Source organism: Acinonyx jubatus, chromosome C1 (assembly GCF_027475565.1).
Source record: "Acinonyx jubatus isolate Ajub_Pintada_27869175 chromosome C1, VMU_Ajub_asm_v1.0, whole genome shotgun sequence".
Classification (NCBI taxonomy): domain Eukaryota; kingdom Metazoa; phylum Chordata; class Mammalia; order Carnivora; family Felidae; genus Acinonyx; species Acinonyx jubatus.
Genome location: NC_069381.1, coordinates 197,744,453 through 197,769,015, shown reverse-complemented (window position 1 = coordinate 197,769,015; position 24,563 = coordinate 197,744,453). Strand labels below are relative to the sequence as shown.

The following is a 24,563-nucleotide window of genomic DNA, read 5'->3' as shown; positions in this document are numbered from 1 at the left end:
CAATGGAGCTGAAGGAAAGTGGCCACCTCTTGATCATATGACCAAAGACAGTCAGTCCACCAGGAAGAGAAATGCTCTTAATTAAATCCCCTTGCCCAGACTTTTAAGGGGGGAAATCCAGTTTTTCTTTTCTTTTTCTTTCTTTTTCATTCAGCTCACTACCCTCTCAGCTGGCCATCCTACACTAACACTCCCCCATCAAACACACACTCAAACACACACACACGCACACACACACACACACACACACACACACACACAGTAACTTAAACACTAGCAGACAGCCATTTCCCAAAGCTTGGGAAGAATTTCTTGGGCACCGTATATATCCACTTGGCTAATAAGAAAATGCTTCTCCAGGCAGCCCGAGCCTTGGCTAGTTGAGGGGTGGGAGGGAGGGGGAGACCGGGTTACTCTTCATTGTGTCCACCACCTCCTTGAATTCTCTCTTCCACTAGCCCCCCCCACCTCCTCCCCCTGTAGGCAGCCCAGCCCTGTCCCCCATGCCCCTTTCTTACATTCCGGGGGGAGGAGGGCACTGTTCCGGGAGCTCAGGGGAGCCCCCGTGTGTCTAGAAGGCCTCTCCCCACCCCCACCCCGTGTGAGTTTGTACTGCAAAGCTCCTTGGCACCCTCGCCTGGGTTGGGTGTTGGGGAGCTCAAATAGCAGCTACAAACTGGCTGGCAGCCAGGGGCCGTCTATTTAAAAGCGCCTGCTCCACCGGAGCCCGTAGTCTCTTTGGAAACTTCTGCCGGGGGAAAGAGCTAGGAAAGGGCTGCAAATCGGTGTAGGGTTTTTTCTCCTTTTTTGCTCCTTTTAATTCCCCCCTCCTCCGTTTGCACCCTTCTCCGAGCTTCACGCGGAACCTGCGAATTTCGAAGAGGTGGTGGCAGCGTGGGAGCAAAGAGGTGTTAGGGTTTTGGATTGGGGGCTTTTTTTTCTTTTAATTTCTTGATTTCAACATTTTCCCCCCACCCTCGCGGCCACAGCCGCCGCCTCTTACCTGCTCCGCGGCAGCCGCGCGCCGCAGGCAGCTGAAGGGTAGAGAGGAGCAGGGTATACTTCAGATTTTAAACAAAATTTTTGAAGGCAGACCCATTTTTCTCCCCCACCCCCACCCCCTTCTCCTCCACAGCCTCCGAGCGCATTATTCCGGTGGTTGTTTCGGGGTGAACAATTTTTGGCTTTTTCCTCCCTGTCATTCCGACCGGGTCCCGTCGAGCGCGGGGGGTGTTGTTTCTCCGGCCTCCACTCCCTCCGCGTGCACCTGGCGCAGCTCTCCCCCCAACCTGTTGCAAGTCCTTTAATCCTTGCATTTGGGACTTGATCGTGGGCGCCTCAGCCCTCCATCTCTCCCTACATTTTGCAATTGTCTGGGGGAGGGCACCTGCTCTACCTGCCAGAAAAAAAAAAATTTTTTTTTAATTTCTCCGGGCGCCCCCCTGGCCCCTTCCTCCCTACACTCTCGCTCTCGTGCCCCGCCCCAAGGTAAAGGGGAAGACACGGAGAAGATGGTGCTCACCGCGGTCCTCCTGCTGCTGGCCTCCTGTGCGGGGCTGGCCCAGGGCCTGGGCTCCTTCGTGCACTGCGAGCCCTGCGACGAGAAAGCCCTCTCCATGTGCCCCCCCAGCCCCCTGGGCTGCGAGCTGGTCAAAGAGCCGGGCTGCGGTTGCTGCACTACTTGCGCCCTGGCCGAGGGGCAGTCGTGCGGCGTCTACACTGAGCGCTGCGCCCAGGGGCTGCGCTGTCTCCCCCGGCAGGACGAGGAGAAGCCGCTGCACGCCCTGCTGCACGGCCGCGGGGTTTGCCTCAACGAAAAGAGCTACCGCGAGCAAGCCAAGATCGGTGAGCGCGCTCGGTGTGCCAGTCAGTTACACGGCGCACGGCCGGGGGACACGGGACAAGCTGGCCCCGCGCGCTTGGCCCAGCAAGTGGCTTAGAGCCGGGGTGTAGCCGGGGAGGAGGGTGGGGAGGGTCCGGGCACCTCGGAATTGGAGCCTGGCCGATCCAGCTACCCCGGGCTGCTTTCTAGCCGAGCTTCTCTCGCGGTTTTCGCTCCTTCTCCTCGCCCCTACTCCCACCCTTCTCACCCTCCCCCTTCTTGCCGAATACTGACTCTGAGCTGCTGTTCAGTCTCCCGGTCCAAACCGCCGGGTACTCAGTCTCCAATCTTAGAGGGTGCATGTTACATTATCGATTCCCTCCTCCATCCCCCACCCCCACCCAATACGGTTTTTTTCTGGACTTGATAAAGAAAATCTCTTTTGTTAAAATATTGCTTTGACTGGGGACCTGGAGAGAGAGGCGTTACGGGTCTGCTGTGGTAATTCCACCTTTGTGCCTCCCAGTCCCTGCCCTCCCCCCCCTCCCCAGTCCGTCCTGACATTTCTATCCTCTACGCCTGCACACACTCGCGCGCACACACAACGCTCGCACGCTTGGAAGCTAACGCCTTTAGGGTGGGGGCTTTGATGCCCCTCCCACGTGCACACCATTGCTCTTGACTTGGTTTGACTGTTTGTGGTAGATGGTGAAACATAGTACAATGCAAAATACCTTCTTTCCTCCTGGGAAAGGAAAAATTACAATAGCTCGCTCCGCGGCGGTGGGGGGGGGGGGGCGGCGGGGGGCGGGGAGGAACGGGTAAGGTTTAGGTTCCTGTGCTGAGTATTCGTCCCCGAATCTAATTCCTTTTTCCCCGCCCAAATTCCGATTTCACCTAGGAAGAAAGGTGGGTAGAGGGACAAGAAGGGATGGAAAACTCAGACATCACAACTTGCCCGCCAGTGCTAATCTCCCCACCACCACCACCACCTCAATCTTTCAAATCGGATCGCAAGTGGGTGTGGTGTAAATGCAAGAGGGGCCCTGGAAACGCAGAATGCAAAATCAAGTGGGCGGAGACGGAAAAGCCGCGCTCAGGGAGCCTCCCCTCCGCCTCCAGTAGCCCCGCCCCCTGGTTGCCCCGCCCCCAAATTCTCTGTGTCTGGCGTCTAGGGTTTAAAAGGTTGACAGAGCTACTTGTTCAATCAGTTCAGTCAGAACAGTTCTGCCTCCTTACCCGCAGCCCCCACCACCAGACGGGGTTTCCGTTTGGACTTAGACCTGATTTTACTTTTTTTTTTTAAACTCCAGTGAATTGGACACAAAAATCTGGGTTCTGAAACATCAACCTGGTTATTCTCTCCAAAAGGGGTTAAGACTTGGCTAAATAATTTTTTTTCTGTGTAGGCACCCAACGTGAGTTTTCCCTACTGCAAACTACAGACATTATCATACAGGAAAGGAGTCCGCTCCTGAGAAGCGGCAGGAGAACTTTCCTGGGTTCTTCCTGGATCCCTGCAAAGTTTGCAGGTTTCGCCCGTCGCCCGCGGCTGCCCCTCCACTTTGCGAGAGGCTGTCGTTCTCCGGATTGCAGCCTGCAAAAAGGAACAGAGGGCAACACGCAGGCCCCGGAGGCCCTAGAGGCCCGTTTGCGAAGTTATTTTTATTAGGAGCCACTTTCCAAGGCGGTCCTGGCCGCCTTCATCTTGGGGGATGTGGATTTGGAAAATCTTAGCACGGGGGAAGAAAAGGTATGAATCGATTTCCTGGCTTGGAAGCCAGCGCTCTGGGTAAAAATCCGGTCACATCGAAAGTATGCAAGGTATCACTCAGCCGCATTCTGGGCCCGCTTTTATTTGCCCAACCGTGTGGTTGGTGTGATGCGGTTGGTGTGAAAGTTGTGCGCGCAGGGCGCGCGCACACGCGCGCGCAATTGCTGGAAGAGCAAATTGGCTCATCAGCCAACTTTCCAGTTCAACGTAATACGCGCGCGCGCGCACACACACACACACACACTGGCTTTTGTCCCAAGCAAGATGCCCTTTAGAATTCTCTGCAGCCCATTCCTCAACCCCCACCCAAAAGGTGCCTCTCGGCGAACACGTAGCACCCTCCACGCCCCACCCTAGACTTTGCGACTTCACCCCGCCTTCGGCAGGTGCCTGACCCACCTCAGTTTCGGAATGGCTACAGGAGCTGACCCCCTTCCTTCCTTCCTTCCGGACGATAGTACGCTAGTGGGCGCTCCTGGCTAGCGCCTTTCAACTCGAAAACCGCTGAGTGGGTCCCCAAAAAGTTGGAGACAGGGCAGAGACGGTTCATAAAAAGAGGGAAAAGAACAGAGAGCGGGAGGAGAGTGTCGGCTCCTTTGGCCAGAAATCTTGTTCCCCAACACCCCACCGCCATGTCCCCCTCCCAAAATCAGCAATGAGAACTTGGATTTGCCTCTCCCTCCTGCGGTTGCCGTACAGATATAGATTATGCACACACACACACACACCCATAAATCAAAAGATACATGCGCATGTAAAGAAAGGTACAGATACAGATACATATATATATATATATATATTTTTTTTTTTTTTTTTTCACCGAAAGAAAAAGTGCATCTCTAGAATCCGAAATGGAGAGCTGAGGAGAGCGAGGTGGCAGGCAGCCAAAGCTGCTGGGAGGAAGAGCCGAGGGCGGGCGGGCGGAGACTGGTGTTTTGCTGGGCGCGTTGCTGAGCAACCGGAGAGCCGAGTCCGCCCGCGAACTGGGTGCTGGGAGCGCGCCGGGCCCTACATTTTATTTTGGCCAGTTCTGGGGCAAAGATAGATACAGAAACAGAGGGCAGTGTGTGCGAAGGCTGGAGGGAGGCGGGAGACAGAGCTATTTATTGAGCCAGGCTCAATAAATATCGGTGAGCTGGGTCGAGTCAAGGAAGCACCGGGCTTTTGCTTGGGCATTGTTTGGAGAAGGAGCCCTGTGGCTTTCTGGGAGGGAGGGCAGCCCACATATTTGCCCGGGTCTGGGAGATCTTTCTTGAGCCTGTGGGACATTAAGCTTGGGATACAGGGAGAAATGGGTTTTGAGTTTCAGTTCTGTCATTGAGAAATAAGAGAGGACAGAAAGTATGCTCTGGGAAAGAAAAAATAAAATTACCTAAATAAAAATAAATTCGACCTTTGCTGCTTTGAGGGGTTTGGCCTCCATCACCCTGGCTTCCACTCCAAACCTGGTCCGAATGCCATGTTGAAATCAAGTTCCAGAGTTAGGTTTATTGGCCAAATTTGTGTCTGGGTTGAACAAGATCATGGAAAACTGAAGGAGCCAGATTCCTTTCCCACCCGCATCCCCTCCCTTTGAAACAAGTCTTTGAGAGGCTGGCTGTGCCCTGAGCCAACCAAAATGGGAGTCAGGAAGACAGGAGATGGTGCTTTTAACTGGACTTTTCTTACCTCCCGCCCCTTCTTTCTGCTGTGTCAGCTCACGCTGGAAGAGTATGGACAGTTGGCCACAGTGAGAGCTCATTTTCTTTCCATATTTTTTTTTCCTCTCTTCTTACCCCTCCTTCCCACTCCGCCCCCACCCCCAGCCCCTAGTTCCCAGCAATCCCTGAGGGCTTCCCCGAGGGCTCCAGTTTTTTTTAATTTTTTTTTTTTAACATTTATTTTTGAGACAGAGAGAGACAGAGCATGAATGGGGGAGGGTCAGAGAGAGGGGGACACAGAATCTGAAACAGGCTCCAGGCTCCGAGTTGTCAGCACAGAGCCCGACGTGGGGCTCGAACCCACAGACCACGAGATCATGAGCTGAGCCGAAGTCAGCCGCTTAACCTACTGAGCCACCCAGGCGCCCCTGAGGGCTCCAGTTTTAAGTCCACGCAGCTGCCAGTTAGCCTGGGGCTTGGGTGGTTGGTTTTGAGCAGCAAGTGGGCTTAAAGCTGCAGAGGGAGGACCAGGCGGACCTAGGAGGCAGAGGTCACCTCGAGGGTTCCAGCAAAGGGCACGAGAGCAGGATTCCCAACAGAAGTCCGGGTCCCCTTAATGGGGGATGGGGGGAAGGGAGATAGGGGGAGGTGGCTAGCGGGGTAAAGAAGGTGATTTTTGTCTAAAGTTTTTGCTTTGTACCTGAGCAATGCCTTTGCAACCTTGGGCTATTTAATGTGTAAGAACGTAGAACTTGAGAAAAGGGATCTGCACACTCCGAGCCCACTGCATCCAGAAACTGGAAGAATGCCATAAACAGAGCAGGTACCAGTGAGGGACCAACACGGGGTACAAGTGAAGAGGGCGGGAGAATGGACTCGGTGAGAGACGAGGAGGCAGTTCAGAGGGGTTTTGTTAGGGTTTTTGTTTTGCGTTTTGCAGTTGGTCTAAAAGTTGCAGTCCCCAGAGACCATCCTTAAATTGCCATCTGAATATGTTTTCCAAAACAATAAGATTTGTTACCTATTTGCAAAAACAAATAAGCAAATCTACAAGGAGGCCAGTTCTAAGCTTCTCCTCCCCACTGCCCCACATACAGACGTTCCTCCACTTTTGTTTCCTGTTCCATTTCTTTCCATGATTTCTGTTATGATGTCCTTTTTTTTTTTTTTTTTTCTTTTCTTTTTTGTTTAATATAAATCCAGAGAGACAAAGTGGCTCTTCCTGTCTGGCCACTTGGCTTAGCTAGGTCCTAGTGTGCCCCCAGGAATTGTCTGGGTATTGGCCAAAAAGTGCTGATGCTGGAAGGACCCCACAGATCACAGCAATCAAAGCAATGGTTTTACAGATGAGACGCTGAGGCTGAAGGTGTTGAGTCACTTGCCCAAAATTAGGCGCGGAGTTGGCAGCAGAGTCGGGTGGATAGAACTCAGTCTTACAGTCCTGTTGATTCTATACTCCATTCTGCCATTCCGGGCTCTTCACTAGTCCCTGGGGCCTGGCCCAACCTGCAGCGAGGCTGTGGCAAGTACAGCCCAATGGTGGGGGGTGTGAAGGTGAATGGAGGGCTCAGAACTTGGGGGTGCTCTGTTTTATGGGAAGTGAAGTGGCCCCAAAGCAGAGAATGCAACACCCCTTTTATTTGCAATCCCACTCGGTCGCATTCCTTTCTCTACCTGGTCTTGGGAACAAGGCTGGCTTAGGCCAGTGGTTTGGTGAGGGACAGGCAGGGGCAAGGAGAGTGGAAAGGGGCAGTGCTGAGCCCAAACTTCGGATCCATGTACCAAACCTCATTTCCTGAACTGCAGGGTGCTCTCCGGCTGCGGGAAGCCAGGCAGGCAGGCCCTCGCTTCCCCTTGGCTGTGCCTTGGCCCACAGGGGCCAAGGAGAATGTGCCCAGAAGCAGCCGGCTTCCTGTGGCCACCAGCCTCCGCCAGCACAGGCCTTTTGTGGAGGCAGGCAAGCAGGATGGGGAGACCAGAGCTGGCAAGCTCTGCGGGGCAGGATGGGAGGAGGGAGAGAAAACCACAAGCCACAAGAGTTGATAAGGAGGAGAACAAGTCACCAGATTTTGAGCGTATACAAGTATGTCAGACGATCTTTCCCAATGAGAAGAGAGAGAGAGAGAGAGGCCTCCTGATTACAGCTGGGGGCCTCAGATTGATCTGAGGAATTGCCAAAGGCCATGCTAAAACATCCTGGAGCTGTGGCACCCTGTCCCTTGTCTCTTGGGGGATTGATTCTTGAGGACCAGACAGATAAGTTAAAGCCCTCTTCCCGGTAGGTTACACCTGCCAGGTGCGCCTACAAATAGGTTACCTCATTTTCCATCCCTCAACCTCAACCATCAGATGTGGGCCTTCCCTTGCTAAATCCTGAAGCTGAATTTGCACTCAAAACCTGGGCTCCTTTGACCTTTGCTGGTTTGCAACAATGTCTTGCAACGATGCTCCAGTTATCCCAAACCATTCAGATTGTTCCATCCCAGCTGAACTGAGCATATATGCTCCACAGTCTCTTTGTCACCCACCGAAGAAGATGACTGTCCTTCCAGACCCTTTAGGACAACACTGGCCAATTGAAATATAATACAAGCCACCTACGTCAGTTCAAATTTTCTACTAGCCACATTTTTTAAAAAGGCAAAAGAAATGGGCGAAATTAATTTTAACCATGTATTTTAATTCAATATATCCAAAATATTATCATTTCAACATACGCCCAAACAGTTATAATGAGGGATTTTATGTTCTTTCTTTCACATTAAATCTTTGAAATCTGAGGTGCAGTTGACATCTACAGCCCATCTCAATTGGGACACTACATTTTCACTAGAAATACTTGATCTGTAGTTTTAAGTTTCGTAAAAGTTACAGTTGAAAAACTGGATTCACCTACCTGAGTTGTTCCAAACATGCTCAAAAACTGTCCAATAACGAGTATTCGTTTTTAAATTTAAATTAATGTAGGGGTAAGGGCGCCTGGGTGACTCAGTCGGTTAGGCGTCCGACTTCAGCTCAGGTCATGATCTCACGGCTTGTGAGTTCGAGCCCCATATTGGACTCGGTGCTGACAGCTCGGAGCCTGGAGACTGCTTCGGATTCTGTGTCTCCCTCTCTCTCTGCCCCTCCCCTGCTCACGCTATGTCTCTTGCTCTCAAAAACAAAAATTAAAAAAAAAATTTAATTTAATTTAAATGAAATACATTCTTGAATTCAGCCCCACTAGCCACATTTCAACCTTCAGTAGCCACATGTGGCTAGCGGCCCTGTAACTGGACAGCATAGAAGCCACCACAAGCCCCTCCCCAACCTGAGGAAGGAAATAACGTCCCTACTCTCCTCCGGCATCCAAGGAGTCCAAAAGGAAGAGTCTCGTGTCTGGATTGCCAGACACAACAGGACTCTTCTCTGACCCCTAGCCACTCTATTCTTAGGGGGACCAGAGAGAATTCTCGCTGTCTGTTTGCTCCCTGCCACCCCCTTCTGGCCATCCAGGACCATTTTGAGGGAATGTGGCTGCTTAATTGTAAGGTTCTGAATGGACTGTGATGAGTCATGAGTGGAAGTGTAGCCAGGTCAGAGAAATGGCCAAGTGTCTCCTCCCCGCCTCCCCCCTTTTCCATTCAGAGGCTGCTTTCCACCTGGCCCCTCCTCTCCCTTCTGGTTTGGGATGTCTGTAGGGAACAGACATTTCTACTGAGCATGCTCCACCTTCGCCAGCTCCAGAGAAACCTGGCAAGAGATCTTGACGTTGTGCGTAAGTGTGTATTTCTTCTTTTTTTTTTAATTTTTTTTAAATCTTTATTTATTTTTGAGAGACAGAGTGTGAGCAGGGGAGGAGCAGAGAGAGGGGGAGACACAGAATCCGAAGCAGGCTCCAGGCCCCGAGCTGTCAGCACAGAGCCCGACGCGGGGCTCAAACTCATGAACCATGGGATCGTGACCTGAGCTGAAGTCGGACGCTCAACCGACTGAGCCACCCAGGCACCCCAAGGCTCAGTGTGCATAAGTGTGTGTGTCTTATATGTAAAGTTACCACCAGCTGCTTTCCAGGGATCAAGAAATGTGTACCGGAGCTGCAGCCCTGAATCCTACTTGGGCCCTAGGGGAAGTAAAATGAGGGGCGTTTTTTCTTTACCTCTGATCCCAGGATGGTGGAAGATGTGTGAGGGAGACCTTGGCCTTTCATTCTGGGGAGTGTTACCAACTTGACACCAGCCACATCTGTGCCATCTAGGCAACCTAGGTGCAATTAGGAATTAGGAATGCAATTAGACAAGGGGAAACTTCTGGAGGGAGTTCTCGAGGTAGGGACTGGTTTCTCTTACCTGGGCTTGGTGATCAGACTTTCTGGCAGTCTGACTCTTGTTCCGACTGCTTACCCGCTATGCTAGATGCTGTCTTTATTTCTCTGCTTAGATGTCACATATCCCTGTTGACCAACTTGGCCATTGGCTTAGAGCACCTGAGTACTTTAGTTTTCCTGGCCTGAAATGGGGCAGGGGCTGTCAAGGAGCTCAGCGGGGTAAGCCTCATGGCCTCCCTGTCTATTCACAGACTCTCTGAACCTGCTCCCCGCCTCTGTCACTCACCCCAGGTCAAAGTTCCCCTCCAGTGTCTTCTGCAACTGTCCCTTAGGATGACGGTTGTTTGGGTTTGTTTTCCTCTTGAAAAGACAGTGCTTTTGTCGTTCTCAGACCATAATTCAGGTTCAAAAGAGCCCAGAACATGCACGTCTGTTGCTGACCACAGAGGAAAAGAAAACAGTGTCTTCCAGGAGAGACTAGGGCAAGGCAGACACGGGCCAGGGATGGAATGGGTAGGAGGAGGGACACTGCAATTCCCCAGGAAGGTTCAGCAGCCTCTCCCTACCGCCATGTCCCCTTTCTGTTTATGCAAGGGCATGCGCACACAGTGTGATTGATTCATATGGCGTCCACAGCTGGGAAACGGTCAGACTTCAGGAGACTGAAACGTGTCTCACGGTTTTTTAAACAGGGAGCCGCCAATCCATCATTTCCCCGTAAGCCTCCTGTCCTCGCAAAAAGCAGGAGGATGTGGGCTGGCTGCGAAACAGGGCAAGGTTGGGAGGGGGCTCAAAGCATCTAGCCACACCCAGGCACAGATCAGTGCCCTCAGACCAGCTGTCCAGTAGAACTGTCTGCGATGATGAAAATGCCCTATACGTGCACTGTCCAACACAGTAGCCATTCACCGCTGTGGCTTCTGAGTCCTTGAAACGTGGATAGAGTAACTGAGGAGCTGAATTCGTGATCTGATTTAATATTTGTGCATTTAAGTAGCCACATGTGGCTAGTGAGTACTGTATTGGAGAGCACAACCTTAGATCAAAGAAGCCCAGTAAATCCGGGGATCCCTCCTTGTTCCCGTTCCTCTAAGACTAATTCCTCGGCTTTCTGGCTCCCTCTGCAGCAGCTTCAATGCTTAAAGGCAGGGGCCTGAGTGATGTGACCTCTCAAGGCATCCAAGGAACCCTAACATGCCTGAGTTTATGTTACAGAAGCGCTTCTAGACCCACTTCTCTTTAACTCTTGGGGAAATCTGTGCCTGCCTCTATTTAAAGATTATATACCAGTTACCATATAATCGAGAGAAAAAGATAAATGACAAAGCTGTGTGCTTAAGAAATGTACTGCTTAAATTCCACAGAAGGAGTTAGAGTGAGGGCCAGAGGAAACCCAGCTCCCCTTTTCATTCCTTGTAGAGATTCTGGGCAAACCCATCTTGTCTCCTGGCTAGAAAAAGAGACTTTCCCTTCCCCAGGTCCAGGTGGCCTGGCAAAGCCCTACATTCTTCCGGAGCTGTGAATTCCGAATATGCCTCGGTTTCTTCAATTTCCGCAAGCAAAGTCGCAATATCTGGGCCACCCCATTTTCTCTTAAGTTCGATTATGAGGTTAAGATAGATTGGGAAACTACCGCCGGCCCAGGAGCAGGGAGTTAATGATGCCAGGGCATGACTAGGAGCCCCAGGATGGAGGGTTAGATTGCAGGGAGCAGCAGGTCCCCGACACCTCCGTCACCGGGCTGGGGAGAAGGATGGAATCAGAATGCACCTGCTGGTGCACCGTCCGGCCCCTGCGAGAGAGCAGAGGCAGCCAGAGGTTGGATGTGGACAGCACGGTGGCATTTGGGTAGGAAGCATGCATCGTATACTCCGCTGTGAGTAGATCTGCCCACCCTAGGGTGCCTCCGGGTGCATAGCAGCTGGGCCTACAGCCAGATACCCTCTATGACTGCTGGGCCGTGGAAATGGCACAGCCCTCCAGGAGGTGTTCCTGTCGGTGCAGGAACGGCCGTGTTGTGTCCCTGGATGCTGGGGCAGTGCTCTGAACTGGGAGCGCCTTATGAATGGAAAAGGAACGGAGTTGGCCACCCTGACTTGGCAGGGGCTGGGGCCATCAGGGAGCTGGTTGGAATGACTGAGCTTGGAAGGCAGACCAGACTCAGAACCCACCTGAAAGGCAACCATCAGGATGACGGGATAGCCCTCACTCCCTCAGTCGTTGGGTGAGATTGCAGAATCAAAGGGCCCTGCCTCCACCATCCCGTGGAGGAGCGAACAATAACCGAACATGCCGCTTTTCCATCTGCTGCAGAATCCTTTCAAAATGACATCCAGAGATGGGAAGGGAGGCCCTGGGCATGTCTCTCTTCCACCCCAGATCACTTGTCAGCTGCAGATTAGAGAAGCAACATGGGCTTATGCACAGGTCGGCCTTGTCCGTCCCCCCCCCTCCCCAACAAGCCTCCCACTCTCCCACTGTGTCCACAGGTGGGTTTTTTTCCAGTTCCTCACTGGCCATCCCCATGACTCCTCAAATGCATGCTGCAGACACACAGAGAGAAGGAGAGGACTTGGGTAGCTGTCACAGAAGTAGAGGAGGAAAGCACCCAAATCCCAGATTTTAAAATTGCTTGCAGTCCTTGGAAGCACTGGAAACATGTTGTGTGGCCGTCAGTCTCCTCCGCCATCTACTGGCCATGCAGAGGTATTGACCTGTTTTTGGACCAGCTTCCAGAACCCCCTGCCCCTTGAAGTTCCCTTGCCTTTCAGGCCCCCCCCCCCCCCCCCCCCCCGCCCCGGGCAACTCACCAGGAAGTCTTCCCCTAAATCCCCTCTGCAGCTTTGGTCCATATCCTCTGGATGAAAAAGTGCAGGAGCAGCCAGCTACCTGTGCCTGCCTGTCTCACCCAAAACTTAAACCCTTCCCAAATTGAACGCCTATTTATGACTTGGCCGGGAAGCAGCTGAGTAGGGCTAGCCGGCTCTGCCATTCCAGCTCCGGTCTTACTTTCCAGCTTTTTAATCTTCGTGGCTCTGCGCTGGCTTGGTGCCACGTTTCCACTGTCTCTGGAGACTGCAGGTGACCACAAGACCCTGATTAGTATCTTTGATACTCGACTGTCCTGCTGCCTAAGAGGTCCCGTGGGGTTAAGTGGCACCAAAAACCAGGAGGCACATCAAAACTTAAAGTTCAGAAGCAGCCAAAGAGCCTGTGCGCTGGGGAGGGTGTGCCCTCGGGAACCCCGCCTTGGTGAGCCCGGAGAAGGAGAGAGGGCTTGCAGGAGTGTTTTGAGTTCCTCAGAGAACTTACAGGGATCTGCATCATTTTCCTACATCAACATGTGCCTAGCCCCGAGGCCGTGTTTGAACACCTTCAGAGAAAGGACTAAGGTCAAGGAGAGTTCGCTCCCGAGTTTATGGAACCACTGTCAGCCGCCCTGTCCTCCTGCCAGGAAGAGTGAGTCCAGGGTAAGAGTGGCCCATAGCACTTCCTAGAAGAAGTCCTAGGAGGCGAAGAGTCTTGAGAAAAGCTGTCGATCTATGGAGTGCTGTGAGCCAACATGCTGCCAGGCCCACAAGGCAGAGAGAGGAGCTCCGTGAGAGGTGACACGAAATCTGGAGGATGACAACCTCTGACCAAAGGGACGGAGGGGCCCCTGCAAAACAGGTGGCCAGAGGAGGATGGGTGGCGATCCCGTCCCAGATGTCTTCAGGAAGTAGAAAGAGCACCCTGAGACAATGTGGGTGTACTTGTTCGTGCTTGGACACAGGGACGTGGACCCGGGGGTCCGTTGGAAGGGTTCCAGGAGCTGGTACAGCCAGCCCCTGGAGGTAAGCAGCTTCCTGGGGTCTCTCCCATGAAAGAGGTGACTCCCGGAGCCCGGCCCTGCAGGTGCCCCTGAGGACAAGTTGCTGGTCCTGCAGCCCAGGCTGGAGCAGTTTCTGAAGGAGACACTCAGCCTTCTGCCAGGTGCTGGGCGGCATCTGGCCCACCCACCACCCACCCTCCCTCACTTCACGTGGTTATCATCTCAATTAGGGAAAGGGTGTGGCCATGCACCCCAGAACGCCCCCAACCTTTCAGTGGCAACTATCTCTTGTCCTCTCTCCTACCTCAGCTGTCAACTGCTTGTTAAAAGTCCGAATGCTTGGTGATGCCCAGAGAGGTTGAGTGAAGTGTCTCAGATCACCCAGCAAGATGGGCTCAGCCACCCTCTGTGCCACAGTTGGCTTTTCCTTTCCACGCATCTCTCCCCAAGACCTGAGCCTCGGGTTTGGGACTAAGTTACTAGATAACAGAGCCCTAGCCTTTCAATTTGTACAGAGTCCCCCCCCTCCACCCCAAGCCGGCTCTGCTCCTCCCTGTGCTGCACCCCATTCTAACTTGTCCTGCAACCAAGAAAAGTTGGTTTGCTCCAAACCCCACTCCTTAGGCATCCTCCATCTGCCAGTCACATCACCATGCCAGTTAGTCATCACAGCAGGTTTGCTTGACTCCACTGAGTCAAGCCGAGGTGGGAAGAGGGAGGGAAAGACCAAAAGTGGGGGATGGGGACCTGGCACTGAGTTTTCTGCTCAGAGAAAGCCCGCCTGTTGCTCCGCCATTTGCTCTCTTCCTGTCCTCTTCCTCTCCGGTGACTACTTCCCTGCCTATGGATAAATACCCAAATCAGCTAACCCCCACCCAAAACACTGCAAACCTGTGGAGGCTTCTTCAGGGCGGGGAACTTCCCTGCCAGGGCCTTAAAGACCGGATACCTATTCACTTAAGTTTGACAAATCCCAAGCCAAGAGACAAACAGGTGCCCAGGTGCTTCCTGCCACCTGCCATCCTGACCGGGTTAGGCCGGGTCCCCAAACGCCTTCCTTACCCCACACCTGGAACTCCCCCTGGGAAGAGGGCCTCTGCCCGGGGGACACAAAACAGTGTCTTCCCACCAAGGTTCTCCTTCCCTGTGCATCCCTTCATCCACACCTCCTTGGAGTCCTCTCCCTCCATTTCCCATCCCGGTGCCTTGTCCTCATGGCTCCTGGGGAGCCCAGTGACGGTGGAGTGGGCAGGGGACCGGATCTTCCCTCTCCTCGAGTCAGTCTGGGTCACTCCAGAGCCCTGTCTTCTCTTTCTAAAATTTGAAAAGAAAAGAGGCGTTGTAGACGGGGCCTCCCTGCCCCCACCCGCCCCACCTTGTACCTGGTCTTGCTCTGGGCATCCTGGCCACGCCCTGACCGACTGGGAAGAGCGGCTCTGTGTCTGCCGAGGCTGGTGGGGTCAAAGAGCTGAGAGGAGACGTGGGGACCCAGAGAAGGGTGCCTAGGAGAGAGGAATGTACTGGAAGTCTGTGGAGGGAGAAAAGGCTAGGGGTAGAATTAACAGATCAACAAATAAATGAACAAAGTCCTGCTTCTTTTAAAGGTCATAAGTCAGCTAAGTATAGACTGTCACCAAGTCTCTCCTATATATAACTTCTCCAGCCCCAGCCAGCTGTCAGCCTCTCTTGGCCTGGAGCTGACTTATGTTCCAGCCTCCCAGGGCCCAGAGCACAGAGCCAGCTCAAAGGTTCCAGGTCCCCCCACCCCACCACCAGCACTGCTCCCCTCCAAGCCCCACACGTCTGGCTCTCTCAGATCTCCTCCTCTTCGTGATGGTCCCCACCACCACCCTGCTAGCCTAGATCCCGAGGACCGTCCTACTCCTATCCCGGTTGCCCAAGTCAGAATCCATCCCAGCTCCAACAGTCCCGGAGGCACAAAGACCCCACATAGGATAGACTTGGCCTTTCCTGTCCATGCTGGGCTGTCACCTATTTTCCCCCAACAGCCTGCATCTCACCCCTGAGGCTGATCCTCTGCCTCCTTCTCCTGCAGAGAGAGACTCCCGTGAGCACGAGGAACCAACCACCTCCGAGATGGCTGAGGAGACCTACTCGCCCAAGATCTTCCGGCCCAAGCACACCCGCATCTCTGAGCTGAAGGCCGAGGCCGTGAAGAAGGACCGCAGAAAGAAGCTGACCCAGTCCAAGTTTGTCGGGGGCGCTGAGAACACTGCCCACCCCCGGGTCATCTCTGCACCTGAGATGAGACAGGAATCCGAGCAGGTGAGTCTCGAGGATTCTCTCCTCATCTCTGTCGGCATCCGCACCTGGCCACCGCTGCCACTCCCCTGACTTTTGACCTTCCCCTGCTTCTAAATGAGCATCCGTGGGCAGCAGGTGCTTTGGCTGGGCCTAGCTGAGGGCCTAACCGCTCAGATCAGCTTGGGATTCGGGAGGATTTTCACAGCCTACGTTTATCAGGCCTCGGGGCTTGACCGAGGGACCCCGGGAGTAGAGGCGGTGCTCATTCAAGGAAGGTGCTGGGCTGCCACAGCAAACACACCAGGAGCTGTGACGTCACGTGGGCAGAGGCTGCACGTTCCCCTAGGGCATCTGCCGACGACCACCCCGGATGTAATCAGGGCAGAGCGGAAGAGCTGAGGGTGGGTGTTGTGGGAGGTAAGTGGGAGCATGTGTCTTCCTGTCTAGTCACACGCAGGCTCCTCCCAGAGGAGGAAAGATCTTAGGTAGCAAGTAATTGGAGCGACAGTCTCGACAGACCCTTCAGCCCCCATGCCCTCGGCCACGCGCTCTGCGTATACAGGTGGTTTCTCCATTTGGGTGCCACCGTGTCCCTCACCCCTGCTGTCCTCACGCAGGGCCCCTGCCGCAGACACATGGAAGCTTCCCTGCAGGAGCTCAAAGGTAGCCCACGCATGGTGCCCCGCGCCGTCTACCTGCCCAATTGTGACCGCAAAGGATTCTACAAGAGGAAGCAGGTACGCCACCCGCCCCGCCCCTGCTCCCAGGTTCAGAGGGCTCCTGAAATGGCACTTGCCAGAAATTTTTTTTTACCTCTGAATGCTTAAGATTTCCGTCATTAACAATAGTGTTTCCTGAGCCTCCGGTCTCCGTGCAGGTACCCCGGTCGTCGGGCTCCCCGTTCCCTCCTGTGCTATGATCTCCTTAAGTTTTAATGATCCACCTTGTTTCCATGAATCCATTTAAAAAGGAAGCTTTATATCACTATGTCATATCGCACGTTGCACCTACTATTTTCTGACAACCCCACACACAGAAATACATATGTCCAGCAGATGATGACTTCAAAACCTATTTTCAGCAGGTACCCCCCCCCCCGAGATAATTTACATCCCATTCGCAGCCAGCCTGCCCTTTGGGCAACACGGACTACTGAGCCTATTCAAGTGGTACCCATTACCTCAGGCCGGTGGTTCTCACACTTCCTGGGAAGTGGCTTATTAAAACACCAATTGCTGACCAGAGTTTTCCGGGATGGAACTCTGGGAATTTTGCATTGCTAACACGTTCCCTCCCAGGTGACTGACACTGATGGTCCACAAGGGTCGGGGGTCAAGAGCCAGGTGGCCTTGGGTCCATTCTTGGCTCTCCCGCTTATGAGCTGTGTCCCCCTTACCTAGTCATTTAATGTCTCTGCCTCCAGCTTCTCTGGCAAAATGATGACTGCACCCATTGTCCTTACACGGTTATGAGGGATAATGGACTCTTCTTTGTAAAACCCTTAGAACACTACCTTCTATGTAGTAAGTGTTCAGCAGTTCAGTCTGCTACATGATGAAGCTGTGCAAGTGATGCCCGGTACCATCACCACCACTGCCTTCGTCATCATGTAGCCGCCTGGAGAACACCGCGGCGGAGGACCCTGAATGGGTGACATAAAAAAGAGCTTGTAAGAGCTAATCAAGGGCCGACTGTCTAAGTTAGCATCTTCCCTGGGGCCATCCCCGTGCAGGGGGCTTACTGGATCCCCACGGCTGAGGTCGGGGTTGAGAATCTGTCTGGGGGCAGGGAAGACAAGGACCAGACAGGAGCAGAGCCTCCGGGGACAGCCACCCTCACGGCCTGTCGCTCTCCCCACCCCAGTGCAAGCCTTCCCGCGGCCGCAAACGTGGCATCTGCTGGTGCGTGGACAAGTACGGGATGAAGCTGCCAGGCATGGAGTATGTCGATGGGGACTTTCAGTGCCACACCTTCGACAGCAGCAACGTTGAGTGATGCGTCCCCTCCCCATCCTTCCCTCGCCCCGTCCCACCCCCAGCCCCGACTCAAGCCAGCACCTCCCTCCACCCCAGGACGCCACTCATTTCATCTCATTTAAGGGAAAAAAAAATACATATATCTATCTATTTGAGGAAACTGAGGACCTCGGAATCTCTAGCAAGGTCTCAACTTTCAAACCGGCAACAGCGGAGATGCAAAAAGCTAAGAGACCCCCCCCCCCCCCCCGCTTTGAAAATGGTTTTCTTTTTGAAGCAAGTTGAATGGACAGGGAGGGGAAGGGAGGAGGAACATGAGAGAGAAAGGAAGAAAGTGCACGTGTAGAAGAGAGGGGGAGACAAACCGAGTTTCGAAAAAGGAAAGAAGAATGTGGGCAGGAAGGAAAGATCACGGGACCATGGCTGGATCCACCTGTCATATCCAGCCCTGGCCTGAGTTGGGAGACGTTTGGGCACTAGAAGGTATGGCCCAAGGTGTGGCATTCGATGACACCCTTGGGGGTTTTCCCGACTGGATTGGATGCAGGGGGAGAAAGGAAAAGACAGAAGGGGTCAGTGCCTCTCCTGGATCTGTCTCCACCTCCAGCCAGCGAGCTGCATGGCTCCCACCCGCCCCTCCTCCCCTCTCACCCGGCAGAGGGTTCTCCCTCCCCAAAACTTCTAAAAACTAAAATGCATTCCATTCTTCTCCAAACAGAGCAAATGAATAACCGAGTGTCATTAGAGAGATAGATTTTTCCTAAGCAGATACATAAAGATTTGTGTGTACATCTTTCACTCCCCGTGCAGACGTTTAGAACCCAGTACACACACCCAGAGTGGACAGACTTGCCCTTCCAGGGTGACTAGATCATGCCGACACGCACGGTGATTTCAGCCCCTCATTGCACTCAATTCACCATTAGCACGGCCTCTGTGGGGGAGGATAGGCTGAAAACAATGTGGCCTCGTATTTATCTACGAGGCTCCATGTAGTGATCTATAAGGCATATAAATCTATTCTCTTTCTTTTTTTTCTTCTTTCCTTTCTTTCAAAGGTTTGCATTAACTTTTCAAAGGAGTTCCTCTGGGGGCACTGAGGAACTTCCTCATTTGGGGAAAAACCAAGAAAACCCAAATTCTTCTAACACAACCCGTAACTCTGGTTTGGCCAGCCTCCCTCGAGGGGCAAACACAACCTTGGGCGGGCCACGGTGTTGGATTTTTTCACGATTCCCCGTACGCGTGTGTGGGTGTCCATAGGTACCACCGAGCCAGGTAGATGAGGGCTCTCGATGGTGCATTGCCCCTGCGTGCACCTTCCCCCCCTCCCCCCTCCCCCCCCCCCCCCCCCCCCAGCACATCCTTTGGACCCTCCAGAAGTAACCGGCTCTGGGCCCTGCACCAGTCGCGCACACCAGCTCCAAGTTGGACCCCCTGGTCCTGCCCAGCCTTTTCATTTCATCCGGGCAGAGCCTGCATTTTGAAAGCCTCTCTGGGCCTTCACGCTGGCAGAGCGGGAGAGAGACTGAAGTGAGAGGTGGCAGCAGGGGCGATGGAAGTGAACCGGTTTAAATACAGGGAAACAGTAAAAGTGATTGCATTGCGCAGGCCCACGTAGAGGGCACATGGAGGGACGGGGGCTGGAGGGACGGGGGTAGTGGGCAGGGGGACTGCCCTGTTTTAGCTTTGGAGCAAAGCAACAGAAACGAGGACAGAGCCAAGAGAAGCCTCCCTGGCTCCCCACCCTCTACACCCTTTGGGATTCGAGAGGAAAGAAAGAGGAAGATGGGGGCACAGTTTCTCAGAGAGAAATGAGCTTAATCCAGGCCGGAGGGGATGGCAACTTTAGGCAGGTTCTAGACCCTCGCTGCTGGACAGGAGCAAGGATCGGCAGAGACTGGCTGTGCTTTTGAAGGGACAAGACCATGCGCTCAGGTGGCTACCTTCAACCCGCAAGGAGGGACTGAGGCCAGAGTCTTTCGAGCTCTCCACCCACACGGGCGGGCGCAGGCTTTGTCCTCAGTGTGGAGGATGGACGAGAGGCCAGGACGACCAGGAAATGGATGCTCCAAGGGTGCTGTCATTTGGCAGCCAGATTTTGAACCAGGAAAATTCCCATTCCTGTTGACTTCCTCCACGGATTGGCAGCCATGGGGCTGTCCTCTGAGGCTCAAGAAGACCTGCCAGGAAAGGGCAGGAAACTGGCAAAGGAGACCCCTTCTTGCCATGAACACAGCTCTCTCCACTCTCTCCCGATGGCGTGGCACCATGGAGGCCACCCCAACACCGAACTTGGGGCAGTGAAGAGGGACAGCAGAGAAGCAGATAGATTTCAGCTGGTGGGAAACTTGTAGCTATGGAACTCGGGGAGGGGGGGGTCTCCTGCCCCCCCAACTGGACAGTTGGCTGGGACAGGAAAGATGGTCGATTGTCATAGGACAGAGGGCCCTACGGGGATGGCGGCCGTGAGGACTCACTTGACCTGCTGCGTCTGTGCGCCCCATCTCTCTGCACAACTGTCCCCAAACCCCCGACTCACGTTTCTGTGTCTTAGGCCAGTATTGTAAACCTTTCCCACCTCACTCTTCTGTCTGCCCTTTCTTTCTGTGGATCTTGAGCAGTCTTCTAACTGGGATCTGCCAAGTGGATACTGGGGTGCCGTTGCCCCTAAGAAAAGACTGAGCCAGGGATTGCATACCCCTTCCCACACCCCTCCCAAGACCTGGACCTGGTTCCTGAGAGGGGCCCCCTCTTTTCCCCCTGCTGTTTACTGGACTCTGAACGGGCGTCTGCCCCTGATCTCGGCTCTTTGCTGTCGGCCGCGAGGTGGGGGAGGATGGTCTGGTTTCACTCCACCAGCGTCTTCGGGTTTCTGCCGTTCAGGCCGCCTCACCCGAACCTGTGAGGCCAGTGCTTTTGCAGAGGGTGACTCTGGTCAGCTGGCCACTCCCCGGAGGATGCTGGACCTTCGTGACGGATGAGAGTGACCTCCCAGGATGAGAGGGAGGCCTGGCCTGCAAAGGCAGTCATCGAGGAAGATGTCCCCATCGAGGAGCGTGCCCGGGGCAGGGCAGGAGGAGAGGCAGGTGGGCAACGCCACCAGCTGGGATCCTGAGCAGGAATCTTCTTGACTCCAGGCTGCCTGACGGCTGCTGTTTATCCACCTAGAGGCCTTAGGCTCCGGGTTTTCTGTGGCCTCAAGACTCAGTGTTGCCCCCGCCCCACCCACCCACCCACCCAACAGCGGGCCTCTTCCCATCCCCCTCTGACTCATGCCTCACTCTAGCAGCGAGAGGATATCCGTCATTTCCACTGGTTCCCGCTGACTGAGGGAGGCCTAGCCAGGACTGAGCCTCCTTCCCCCAGAGCTTCCCCACCCACCTGAGCAAAGCAGGGCATCTGGGACGGAAGAGACTCGAAAGTTTCTCAGACAGCCAGGCCTGGACAGGCAGGCCTGGAGACATTCAACTCCCCACAGGGGAGGACGGGAGGCCCAGGAGGCCGTGGGGTCTACCTCCTGTCTCCTCACCCATTTCCCACCCCCCCCACCCCTCCGCCCTGCTGTCACCACCTCATTGGTCTCCATGGTAACCGCAGGGTCAGCCTCCCCTGGGGGAGGGGGGCCTGACCTCTGCTCTCCCACCACCCAGCCTGGTGGCAGCCACACGGCTACCCCACTCAACTGCCAAGCCCCCCCCCAAGGTGGCCCACGGCTGCCCCTCTCCCTCTGCTCGGCCCCCCGAGAGGGCTGCCGTGCCCATGGAACTCTAGAGGGGAGTGGGCCAAGGAGAAGCAATCCTTGGGCTCAAAGAGGACATTTTTGGCTTCTGAGAGAAAGGAGGCTGGGTTTGGAGAAGTGGTGGCACGAGGGGACGGGGACCTGCCAACCGGCCACCTGGGTGTTGTACTGTCTTTATTTTTAAAACCACTAAGTGCAAGACTTATTTTTGCACTTTTCTCCACTTTTTTTTTTCCTCCTAGGTTTTTGTTTCTTTTTTTAAACATACTTTCTTGGTTTTCTAATGGAGTATATAGGTTAGCCATTTTCACAGACTCTGGCCCCCTCTCCAATGGGGGAAGGGAAGGTGGGGAGCACCGGCCACCCGTGCCCGTCCCCCCCCCCACTCCCTGGTCCCCGGCCACCAGCCTGAGTCCCCAATCTCCCACCACCACCCACCACCGCATAGTAGCCCACACGGATAGACAGTTGTCAGACAAGATTCCTTCAGATTCCGAGTTGCCTACCGGTTTTTTTTTTCTTCTTTTAAGACAGCAATAACCACAGCACATATTACTGTAGCTCTTTGTAGTTTTACATACGTACATACCATAACTCTCTCTCTCCCCTTGTTTTGTTTTCAACTCTTTTTTTTTTTAAATAAATGCTCATAATCTTTACTGGTGAAAAGGATGAAAAAATAAATCGGCAAATAAAACCAGGCTGAGGGGCTCGCCTCCTGTTTAAGCATTTTGTACCTGAGGAAATAAAACAAACAAAAACAAAAACAAAAAGCCAGAGGATCTCACGTTTTATTAAAAAAGTGAAGATTGCTGTATACTATTTATTCAACTTATAATTTATGTTACTCCTTGATCTTTGTCTTTGTCATGACAAAGCATTTATTTAATAAAGTTATGCATTCAGTTAGCCTGCGTCAGCGTCCTCCGAGGGCCCAGGGAGGCAGGTGAAGGGTGAGAGGCACACAGGGGTCCCCTCAGGCCACATTCCAGAGGGCAAGGAGAAAGGGCCAGGCAGAGGAAAGGCTGACGGGCCTGCTCCCTCCACAGAGGAGCCCCCAGACCCAGCCTCCCATCCAAACCTGAGCGCCCCCTTCTCCATCCGTTCAAAACATTCCAGTGAGTTAACGGACACAACGTGCTTAGAGCAATTAGGCAATGTGCGCTCAGCTACTGTTTTTTACCGTTATTATCATCATTGAATCTCAGCCCCTGCTATTACGTAAAGTGGCCTTAATCTACCCTTTAGCAAATGACGGGTCCCTTTTCCTTGGAGAGGATTTTCAGGAAGGCATTTCTAGAATGTTCCTCAGTCGCTGATTCTGGTGCCTCGTATAAGCTCTTAACTCCTGGGAACCTCTGGCCAACGTGAATCCTACCTCCTGCTCCTGCCCAGCCCCCAGCTGTCTCCGCCCAGTGAAGAAGAAAGCCATAAAATGGCTAATGACTCAGATTTTAACCTTACAGCCGTTGAAAGAGCACAATTCCTACATTGCCCCACTATCTGTCTTTCCTTCCTCCTGGGTCCCTTCTTCCTAATATCCATGCCCCCCCTTCACGTGTGGGGTGCACAGGAGTTCACTGCCCTTCGTGCATCCCACTGACGGTGCCCGATGGCTTCCCAGTCCTCGGGCACAGCACATAGACAGAGTTGGTGGCATCCCCACTCTGCCCAGCCCAAACCCCGGTACCTCCGCCCCATCCGAGTCATGTGGCCGATGGAGCGATTAGGAGCATCCTGCCTGGTGAAGAGGTTGGCCTGTCGCTGGCCATGCATCCTGAAGGTCGCTGAAACTCTCTTCCCTGGGACCCTTCAGACATGTGGTCATTCAGACAGCGCCCAGCAGCAAAGGCAAAGATAGAGCAGGCCCCTCGGCCTTGCCTCTGCCTAGATGCACAAGGAGGTACAGAGAGCGATGGGGTATCTATTCACCTCCCTTTGCAGGGGGGTTGATGAGGGAGCCCAGGGAGAGTAGTGCTTGGGAAGGCTCTGCTGGTCCAGCCACATGGTACCCCTGCCCCAGGACTGTCTCCTGGCGTCTCCATTGGCAGCCGCTCACCCTCCTGTCACCCCCCCATGCTGCTGGGGGTGGGGGTATGTGAACCCGGAGTCTTCTCCCCACTGCTCCTCCCTCCACCAGGCTCCGCTGCTGCCCGTGGGCCTCCCCCCTGCCCTGACAACCCTCCTCTGCGAACTTCCTGCTCACCCACAAGGTCACCTAGGATTCTGGCTCCTGGCTGCTCCAGTCCTGGCCCCGCCCCACCCCGCCCTGCACGATTCAGGGGTCATCGGGACAACCCCCACAGCACCCCAGTGATCAGACACTCACGGGGTCCTTGTGACCCAGTAGGACTGGGCTGGCGCCTCCCTCACTGCCAGCCGGCCGCGCTGGTCCATGGCCACACTTCCAGAGACACTGCTCGCTGTGCTGTCGACTTCAACAGTCTCGCCTCTAAACACTCAAAGCTCAGAAGGCACGCTCTGAGCCTCAGGACCCCGAAGGGCTCCACACGGAGAATCCCAACACCCCGCTCCCCACTCCACTCGTACTCTGTATCTCAGGGAGGAAACAGGTGGGGGCTGCAAGGCCGGCATCTTACTCGGGGGAGAGTGAGTCTTTGGTCTCCCCATTCTATTTTCCAAGCCGTCGAGCCTCTCCGGCTTTGCCTCCTTCCCTGAGGAGACTAGACCCACGGGTCCACTGTTACCTCTACTTTTCTGGGTCCCACCTGCCCTGCAGCACCTCAGCCCTGGAGAAGCCTCACCAGCCAACAGTGGCACTCCCGTTCAGCCCTGCTGAGCCCTGCTGGAGAAGGTCCCTCCGCGGTGTGGGCTGGCATCACCACAGAATCCCCAGGCTCCAAATCCTGCTAGCCTTGCCTCCCTCCCACGCTCCCCCGTGTCTACAACACCCTTTCGTGCTCCTCTCCGTACCCCCTGCTCCCCATCAGAGAAAAGCAAGACCAGCCTGTGAGAATGTCCTACCTTCGCATCCAAACCCCTGTGGAGTTAGCCAGAAAGCCACCGCCCCATTCCCCTCCCTCCTGAACCCTTCTTCTTGCTTCCAAAGGACAGCCGCCTTCCTGTGCCCTGCACATCTGCGGCTCCCACCCTTCGCCATTAACCACCCCTCTCCTGCCGTGGAGGTGACGGTGGAGAAGGAGCAAAAGGGGCACATATGAACAGTGTCTTGTGGATAGAACCCAATGGGTCTTGTTCATGAATTG

At 54.2% G+C, this 24,563-nt stretch overlaps 1 protein-coding gene across 1 annotated transcript; it reads left to right on the top strand.

The window, feature by feature from the left end:
- The first annotated feature begins 721 nt into the window (after positions 1–721).
- On the top strand, positions 722–22,245 carry IGFBP5 (insulin like growth factor binding protein 5). The gene is made up of 4 exons (XM_027051172.2): positions 722–1,845; positions 15,410–15,639; positions 16,236–16,355; positions 17,482–22,245. Exons 1-4 carry the CDS (start codon positions 1,512–1,514, stop codon positions 17,611–17,613), a joined length of 816 nt encoding a protein of 271 aa, XP_026906973.1. The 5' UTR covers positions 722–1,511; the 3' UTR covers positions 17,614–22,245.
- The last annotated feature ends 2,318 nt before the right edge of the window (positions 22,246–24,563 follow it).

What these genes read in the sequence shown, in the direction of transcription:
- IGFBP5 (XM_027051172.2), top strand. Translation starts at nt 1,512, where the DNA reads ATGGTGCTCACCGCGGTCCTCCTGCTGCTGGCCTCCTGTGCGGGGCTG. An exon ending in CCGCGAGCAAGCCAAGATCG is followed by an intron (nt 1,846 to 15,409) that starts GTGAGCGCGCTC and finishes CTTCTCCTGCAG; the next exon opens with AGAGAGACTCCCGTGAGCAC. An exon ending in TGAGACAGGAATCCGAGCAG is followed by an intron (nt 15,640 to 16,235) that starts GTGAGTCTCGAG and finishes GTCCTCACGCAG; the next exon opens with GGCCCCTGCCGCAGACACAT.